The sequence below is a fragment of the Dipodomys ordii genome, unplaced genomic scaffold (assembly GCF_000151885.1).
Source record: "Dipodomys ordii isolate 6190 unplaced genomic scaffold, Dord_2.0 Scaffold11, whole genome shotgun sequence".
Classification (NCBI taxonomy): domain Eukaryota; kingdom Metazoa; phylum Chordata; class Mammalia; order Rodentia; family Heteromyidae; genus Dipodomys; species Dipodomys ordii.
This window is the reverse complement of record NW_012267227.1, coordinates 1,261,012-1,270,234: the sequence shown is the minus strand read 5'-3', so window position 1 is coordinate 1,270,234 and position 9,223 is coordinate 1,261,012. Positions and strand designations below refer to the sequence as shown.

The window sequence follows — 9,223 nt, the reverse complement described above, 5'->3', positions numbered from 1 at the left end:
GATTCCTCAGCACCACATAAGCAAAAAGAAAAAAGCCGGAAGTGGCGCTGTGGCTCAAGTGGTAGAGTGCTAGCCTTGAACTGAAGAGCTGAGGGACAGCGCCCAGACCCAGAGTTCAGGCCCTATGACCAGACCCCCCCCCCCAAAAAAAAGATGTAACTAGTTATCCCTCACCTACCACTTGAGTTATGTTCCAGAGACCCCTGCAATCGGTGAAAATTTGCAAAGTAGCAATAAGTGAACTATAGTATAGTGAGAGATCACTAACGTTGCTACTTTGTGGAGTTTGAAGTAGCAATAAGTGAGCTGTAGTATAATGAGGGATGCCTAATGCTTTGTGGATTTCCACCTATCCTGGTGGTTCTCTGGAACGTAACTCATGTGATAGGTGAGGGATCACTGTATTTGCTTCTCTTGAGCTGGGGTGGGCCTTCACTTCAGTAATTCCAGGGTGTTGTCACATACAAAAAGTGCTCAGGAGTCCTATTCCAACTTCTAAGGTGTTTTGTTCTACTCTGTCATAGGCTTTTCATGATGTCCTGTGTCATTAACATTCACATCCGACAGTATATGATGAAGCATCTCCAAGCATACAGACAGTAGAAGGAATTGTATCCTGTACAGTAAATCACCATCTTGTGTCTGCAAGTGACATTTTTGCTGTATTTCTTTCAGCACATACTGTCCATCTGTCCACTGTTGAAGTCCTTTTGGGGGATGCATTTTAATCATCAGTTTGTTCTCACCATTCTTTGTTTATAGACTAAAACATTCAGCCAGAGGCTCAGCTTTCCTGGCAATAAGTTGGCTCTGTACTGCCCTGTCTGAATTTTGAGACTTGGGGGACCAAATGATGCTCCCTGAGCCCCACACAAATGCTGTAGGCTTCAGAATGCGTTCCTGCTCAAGTGGTAGCTGAGCAACCAGGGACCTGAGTCCCAGAGTGGATGGCTCGCAGGCAGGAGTAAAAGCTTCTGAGCTATTATTTTCATAAAGCATTTGTCTCCTCTATAGAAAACCTTCACAAAAGTACCACTGACTTCGTTAATAATTGGCTTCTAAAAATAAGCAGTTTCAGCAGCTGCAGTCAGCAAAGGCAACAGTAAAGGAGAATTAGAAGGCTTTGAGGTTAGTTGCAGGCAGTAATGGGTCATCCTGATTAGCTCTTGCTAAATCCATTGTTCTCTCTGTAGCTCTGCTTGTAGATTAGGAGGTTTTAAAGGTAGAGAACCAAGCTTTCTTTTTCTGTAGATTCCCCCTCCCCCAAATTGAATTGAGGACATCATGCATGGAAGCACATGATCTACTACTGAGCTACACCTCAAGCAATAGAGATACTTCCCTTACCAACTCCAAGTTTAGTTGGTGGTCTGCCGCAGGCTGTGGCTGGGGTCAGTTAAGAGTCAGAGTTGTTCATTGTCTTAAGTAGAGGAAGAAACCTGAAAACCACACAGCTAGCTTTCCTTGGTCATTTGAATCCAGTTCTGACTGAGGGGCTTTGTTACCTTGTTTTAAATATATGGTCCCTCCCTTCTGATTAGGCAAAGCTATTCAAACACAAGAGATGAAACCATACTCAATTGTAGGCAGAATGGAAATAGCTTGGGAATGTTCTTCAATGTAGAGTTCTTACTGGCCAAGGAAATTGAGGGGTATTGTATGTAGTCTTTCTAGGAGTCTGTTGACTTGGGGATGGAGTAGACATGCCACATAGCTGGACTGTGGTCTCACCATGTAGCCCAGGCTGGCCTCGAACTTGGAACCCTCCTGCCTATGCTCTGTGCAGAGAATGTGTGCACTATATCCCTTTTCTTCTCCCTCTGTCATGTTTCTCTGTCAAGTTTCTTAGCTCTCTCTCCTCTCTCTCAGCTGCCATGGTTCTCATCTTCGAACACAGTGGTGGATTTCCTCACTTCCACCTCCATGTTGTCAAATTTTGGTCTCTAGGCTGGGTCTTGGCCACAGATGCCATTCCCAGCCCCTATCTGTCACGGCATCTTTTGTGAAATGAGCACGTCATCCCAGGACCTCTGGGCAATGGAGTGCTTTTCTACCCTCAGTCTTACTGAAAGCCCTATCCTTTCTTCCCTCACTTCCCAAGTACAGAAAGCAGTCCTTACTCTTGAGTAAGATTGCAGCTCAGATATTGTCTACTGGGGTTAGCTAGAATTTCCTCTCTCCTCTTCTATATGTCTCCCACGCTTTCCTGACACAGTTCTGGCTTTATTATAGTGCTTAATGATTGAGGGCAGGAGCCAACTCTTGTTTATATCTCTGTCCCCTATAGTTTTTTTGTTTTGTTTTTGTTGGTCATGGGGCTTGAACTCTGGGCCTGAATGCTGTCCCTCAGCTCTTCAGCTCAAGGCTAGCGCTCTACCGCTTGAGCCACTGCATCACGTCTGGTTTTCTGAGTGGTTTATTAGAGATAAGAGTCTCACTGACTTTCCTGCCTGGGCTGGCTTTGAACCGTGATCTCAGCCTCCTGAGTTGCTAGGATTATAGGTGTGAGCCACTGGCGCCCTGCTGTCCCCTATAATTTTTAACATAGTCTATGGCACTTTGTAGAATGACTGCCTTCTGTGATGTTCGTAGATTTTGTTAATGCTGACTGGTTATGATAATACCAGATGCAGGGGCTGGGAAAGTGGCTTAGTGGTAGAGCGCTTGCCTTGCATGCATGTGGCCCTGGGTTTGATTCCTCAGCACCACATAAGCAGAAAAAGCTGGAAGTGGTGCTGTGGCTCAAGTGGTAGAGAGCTGGCCTTGCACTGAAGAGCTGAGGGACAGCACCCAGGCCCAGAGTTTAGGCCCACCACCCCCCAAAAAATACCAGATGCAAGTGTGCATAACCCATAATGATAAAGTAGCTGACATATCTGGAGTACTTTTGTGTTAAATGTTGTTTTGAATGCTTTTTAGATGATCTTAAAATTCTTACCATAGCCTTCTGGGTATTATAATAGCCTTATAATCACTCATCTTCATTTGTGACCACTACTTTGTGCTGTCCTCCAGAGCAGACAGGACCTTTCCATACCCATTGTGTAGTAGATATGTTTTGGGATGCCTGTAGGATTTGTTTGCTCTTCTTGACAACTCCCATAATGCTTTGCATTCATATGATGTGTGGACCAAGCCAGGAGATGTTTCTCCTTCTCCTACTAGGAACATTCCCACATGGGAGATTTACTTTCCTCTTGAAGTATAGCTCTTATAATGACAATTAATTGCAAACACTGTCACTAAATGGTCTGGTGGTTTTTTTTGTAGGATGGTGGTTCCTTGGATCAAGTTCTGAAGAAAGCTGGAAGAATTCCTGAACAGATTTTAGGAAAAGTGAGCATTGCTGTGAGTATGCTGTGAATTTTTTTTTTTTTCTGAGTTCCCTCACTTATATTGTAGTGAGTTGGAGGGAAATAGTTGTGGGAGGAAAGGAGCAAGTCAAGTGGGGGGTTTATTTACAGTTATTTACAAATGGGGTTCTCACAGAATTTTCCCTGTCTAGAGTCTACATATAATACCTTTTTCTTCCTCCATAGAAAGGTTAAAAAATGTGTCTGCTGGGTGCTGGTGGCTAATATTTATAGTCTTAGCTATTCAGGAGACTGAGATCTGAGGACTGGGGTTCAAAGCCATCCAGGGCAGGAAAGTCTATAAGACTCTTATCTCTAACCATCAAAAATCTGGAAGTAGAACTATGGCTTAAGTGGTAGAGCACTAGACTTGAGCACAAAAGCTCAAGGACAGTACCCAGGCCCTAAATTCAAGCCCCAGAACCAGTACACCTTCCCCCCGCCCCCCTCCCCCCAAAAAAGTGTCTGGACAATAGGGCAAGGTATTTAAGAAAATTCACATTTATAGTATCAGAAAATCTTATTTTTAAATTGCAGATTCAGAAAACAATTCACATAGCATTTTTTTTTTGGTCTGGTGGTGGGGCTTGAACTCTGGGCCTGGGGACTGTCCCTCAGCTCTTCAGCTCAAGGCTAGCGCTCTACCACTTGAGCCACAGCACCACTTCTGGCTTTTTGGTGGTTAATTGGAGAGAAGAATCTCACAGACTTTCCTGCATAAGGTTCTGCCCACCAGCCTCAATACTTTGATATAACTGAGTAAACAAATAATGTGGATGGGAAGAGGGGAAAGAGAAAGGGAGGGATGGAGGGAAGGAGGGAGGCAGGCAGGCAAGTAAGCAGGCACTATTTGTTGGTGTTAGGTAAGGTCGAGTTTTTCTGAACACCCTTATCCCATCTTATGTTCTTTTTCCTCTAGGTGATAAAAGGCCTCACATATCTTAGAGAGAAGCACAAGATTATGCACAGAGGTAGGAAATGACTTGCTAGTTAAACAGTTTGTGTTTTGAGTTTCAGCTGAAATTGAAAATTATTTTGTTGTGTGTTTGGAGAGAAAAGACTTTTCTTGGTTGCTTGAACTCTGGGCCTTGTGCTAGTGTGATGGCGGATGCAGCAAGTCTCACCCTCGTTTTGGTCTTGATTAACTTATTTTTCTCTTCTGGTTGCTTGCTGTGGATTAGGCCCTGGGTTTCTTCATAACGAGCTCTAATTTGATTTTCATTCCAAAGAGAAGAAAATCAGTCTCTTTCCCAGAAGGATGGGCTTTTCTTTCCTGCTTGCCTAGAACTGAGCCTCTTTGAAGGGTGTGGCTTTCCTTACTGTGGCTGTTCTCTGCAGGAGCTGCTCTGAGAGCCAGCTGCTACTCTGTAAGCCAGTTGTGTCTCTGGACAGATGTCTTTGGCCCAGCCAAGAATGAGTGTTCCCTTAGGACTTCTGCCTCTGAACAGTGTCTGTATAGGCTGATCTGCTCCAGCTGCTCAGCTGTTCAGACTTCTATCTGCAGATCTCCAAAAGCCCTAGAGGAATTAGCCACAGGCACAGTTTGAGCAAGATATTGAGGGGGGATGAGTCTGGAAATGTAGTTAAGGTTAGAGTGAGAGTCTCCCTGTCTGTTTTTAAGCTTCTTTGCTACCAGTAAGTTCTACCTCTGGTCTAATTGGCGTCTGATAAAATATGTACTATATTTCTTCTCTTTCTGTATTTGAGGAAAAGGAGGGTGTTTTTCTAACCTCTGTTTCAAATTTTTGTTTTTTATTTTTGTTGGTCATGGGGCATGAACTCAGCCTGGGCATTGTCCTTGAGCTCTTTTTTTGCTCAAGGTTTGTGCTCTAGCCCAAAGTGTGAGCCACAGTTCTACTTCCAGTTTTCTAGTGGTTAATTGGAGATAAGAATCTCACTGGGACTTAAAAGTAGCTAGGATTGAGATCTGAGGATCGGGGTTCAAAGCCAGCCCAGGCAGGAGAGACCCATGAAGCTATTATCTCCAATAAACCACCAGAAAACCAGAAGTGGCACTGTAGCTCCAGTGGTAGAGGACTAGCCTAGAGCTGAAGAGCCAAGGGACAGTGCTCAGGCCCAGAATTTAAGCCCCGAGACAGAAAAAAAAAAAAAAAGCTGGATTATAAGCATGAGCCACCAGCACTGGGCTCCAAATTTTTTCTTTCTTTTTTTTTTCTTCTTTTTGCCAGTCATTGGGGATTGAACTAAGGCCCTGAACACTGTCCCTGAGCTGCTTTTGCTCAAGGTTAGCATTCTACCACTTGAGCCACAGCACCACTTTTGTTATTTTCTGTTTATGTGGTACTGAAGAATTGAACCTGTAGCTTCATGCATTCTAGGCAAGCACTCTACACTGAGCCACATTCCCAGCCCTTGGTTAGTTTTTATTAACTTCCTTCAAGGAAGTGGAGCTGTGGCTTAAATGGTAGAGCAGCCTTGAGCAGAGGAAATCAAGCAAAACAAATAAGCAAACAGACACACAAACAAATAAAAGAAGCCAAGCAAGTTGAGTTCAACAAAAAGACCACAAATACTTCAAAATTTATTGGTTTAAAACCAAAGATAGTTGGCTACTTTCTGGCATTTTTTTTTTTTTTGAGGTTGTAAGAATTTTCAATGGTAGAGTGCATGCCTTGCATGCCTGAGGCCCTGGGTTTGATTCCTCAGCACCACATAAGCAGAAAAAGCCGGAAGTGGCGCTGTGGCTCAAGTGGAGCAAATTGTCTATCACAGTCTATAACATATAACGGTGTTGTAGGACATGCCTATAATCCCAGCTACACAGGAGGATGTTGTTTGGAAGATTGCAATGTGAGGCTCTCCATGAGCAAAAACAGTAAGATTCTACCTAAACAATAACTAAAAGAAAAAAGGGATGGAGATATAGCTCAAGTTGAAGCTTACCAGCTTAGCAGGTAGAAGGCCCTGAGTTTAAGCCCCAGTCTCAGTACTGTTTAAAAAAAAGCTTGGTGGCGGGACCAGTCGCCATTGGCTCACACCTGTAATTCTAGCTCCTTAGGAGGCTGAGATCTAAGGATTGTGATTTGAAGCCAGCCCGATCAGGAAAATGAGTGAGACTCTCATCCCCAATTAATCACCAAGAAGCCAGAAGTGAAGCCATGCCTCAAGTAGTAGAGTGCTAGCCTTGAGCGAAAATTCTCAGGGACAGCCCCCAAAGCCAAAAGTTACTCCTTAGAAGGGTGTTGAGAGAATCCCATGTGAAGCTGGACCTGCAGATCGGTGGGACAGCAGTCATGGCTTTTCTAGTCAGGAGGCTGGGTCCAGAGAGCAGCTGCCCTAACCCCAGCTGCTCCAGTTGCTGCTGCTGGATCCACTGGCTCTGTTTGGCTTATCAGGGATGGGCTGTGAGCTCAATTACTCCTCCACCCCAGGAGTCCTGGCTCAGCCACATAGACCCCCCACACTAGTCATACGGGTATCAAGAGGCCCCATGCTCTCCTGCTCAGTGTTGTAGAGAGGTTGGCACTTTGTTGTCAGGTTAAGCACGCAGAGGTGACACTTAGGGTTTTAAAATGTTGAGAGCCAGGAACAGTGGTACATCCTGGCAACTGTAGTTAACCTGGGAAGTGAGATCTGCAGGATTGGGGCTGGAGGCCAGCCTAGGTTAAAAAGTTCATGACAGCGGCTGTGAAGGTGGCTCAGTGGTAGAGCGCTTGCCTTGCATGCATGAGGCCCTGGGTTCGATTCCTCAGCACCACATAAGCAAAAAGGAAAAAAAAAGCCGGTAGTGGCGCTGTGGCTCAAGTGGTAGAGCGCTAGCCTTGAGCTGAAGAGCTGAGGGACAGCACCCAGGCCCAGAGTTCAGGCCCCATGACCGGAACCCCCCCCCCAAAAAAAAAATTGCCTGTTAAGCTGGGTACCGGTGGCTCATGCCTCTAATCCTAGTTACTCAGGAGGCTGAGATCTGAGGATCCTGGTTCAAAGCCAGCCCAGGCAGGAAAGTCCATGAGACTCTTACCTCCAATAAATGACTCAGAAAACTGGAAGTGGTGTTTGCTCAAGTGATAGAGTGCTAGCTCTGAGCTGAAGAGCTGAGGTACAGCACCCAGGCCCACAATTCAAGCCCCACAACCTACCAAAAAAATTTGCCTGTTCCTCCTCCCCTTCTTCTCTTCCCCAGCTAATTCACCTGGAGATCAAACCTGCCATCCGGAACCAGATCATCAGGGAGCTTCAGGTTCTGCATGAATGCAACTCCCCATATATTGTGGGCTTCTATGGTGCATTCTACAGTGATGGCGAGATCAGCATCTGCATGGAGCACATGGTGTGTATCTGCTGCTGTGCCTCTGGAGCAACATCTGGGAATTTGGGAGGCCTTGTTTTTGATCTGGGAGGTGACAGCTGCTTCCCAATAGCTTCCTGGATCCACAGCCCTATCTTGGGCATCTAGGAGGTTTGAACTTAGAATCTGACATATTTACAGGAGGACGGGCCTCCAGTCCAGGTTCTGCTTCTCTTCAAAGACAAGTGGCAACAACCACAAGTCTCTGGGAGTTGTTCCTAGAGCATGCCCCCACGGTTGTCTCCTTCTCAGATGACCCTAAGGTTTTGATGTTTATAGTCTGCTTCATAAAGTTTTGGTCCATTTATTGTGTATAATTCTGTGTGATGTAGGTATAAGGTTCTCCAGTTATGAAGATAAATCAAACTTCATAGAGCTTATAATCTGCTTTAAGGGCAGCCTGAGGGGTTGCTTGGGGCAAGGTATAGTAGTGGAAGATGAGCACTAATGTGCTAATGACATGGATGGAGCTGCCAGTCTTGTTACCATTAGCCACCTGCAGGCCCTTCTTTCTCAGCGACTAACATCAACAATAACAATGTTGATACTAACAGCAAGCATTATCCTAAGCAAATCAATGGTTTATTGCATTTTCACAGCAACCTTTTTTGAATGGATAATATCCCACCTGAACAGGAAACTAAAATGCAGAGATTGAATCTCCTTCCTCTTCTAGATCCCACAGCTATTGTGATTGGTATGGCAGAATTTACACAGATGGGCTGGGAAGGTGGCCCAGTGGTAGAGCGCTTGCCTCACATGCATGAGGCCCTGGGTTTCATTCCTCAGCACCACATAAACAGAAAAAGCCGGAAGTGGTGCTGTGGCTGAAGTGGTAGAGCACTAGCCTTGAGCTGAAGAGCTGAGAGGGACAGCACCCAGGCCCAGAGTTCAAGCCCCCTCCCCCTCCCTCAATGACTGACCAAAAAAAGAATTGACACAGAGGCCGTCTGATCTCAGGGCCTAAACTTGGATTCACTGGATGGTGGTGAAGGCTTGGGGCTGTTGCTTTCTTGCAGCCTTGAACTTCAGATGGGCCTTAGCTTCGAGGTTGCTTTCTTTTTTCTATTCCCATTATGTAACAGGGGATACAGGATGTTAAAATCAGAAATCAAAGTCGAAGCTGGGCACTGGTGGCTCTTGCCTGTAATCCTAGTTACTCAGGAGGTTAAGATCTGAGGATCGCCTTTCAAAGCCAATCTGGCAGGGAAGTCCATGAGACTCTGAACCACCAGAAAATGTCACAACCCGCCACTGCTCTGTGGTGACCGGGAGCAACACAATAATGGTGATTGGACCGTGGACTGAGGTTTGGGGTACCAAGTGACGTGTAGCTTTCCTCCGGCAACAGATCCCAAGATTCTGTTAACCAAGGTTTTTATTGGTCTTGTGCAAGGAAGTAAGGTACAAACTTCAACATATGACAATATTTTGTTTTGTTTTAGTTTTTTGGGTCCGGTTGTGGGGCCTGAACTCTGGGCCTGGGCTCTGTCGCTCAGCTCTTCAGCTCAAGCTTTTCAGCTCAAGGCTAGCGCTCTACCACTTGAGCCACAGTGCCACTTCC

General features: G+C 45.5%; 1 protein-coding gene across 1 annotated transcript in view; it reads left to right on the top strand.

Moving 5' to 3' along the window:
- The first annotated feature begins 1,286 nt into the window (after nucleotides 1-1,286).
- The window catches only part of Map2k1 (mitogen-activated protein kinase kinase 1), a 66,193-nt gene continuing 58,256 nt past the window's right edge, over nucleotides 1,287-9,223 (top strand). The window contains exons 1-3 of the mRNA XM_013010172.1: nucleotides 1,287-1,301; nucleotides 3,271-3,348; nucleotides 4,273-4,324. Of these exons, the coding sequence (XP_012865626.1) occupies nucleotides 1,299-1,301; nucleotides 3,271-3,348; nucleotides 4,273-4,324 (133 nt within the window). The 5' untranslated portion in view covers nucleotides 1,287-1,298. The remainder of the gene's footprint in view (nucleotides 1,302-3,270; nucleotides 3,349-4,272; nucleotides 4,325-9,223) is intronic.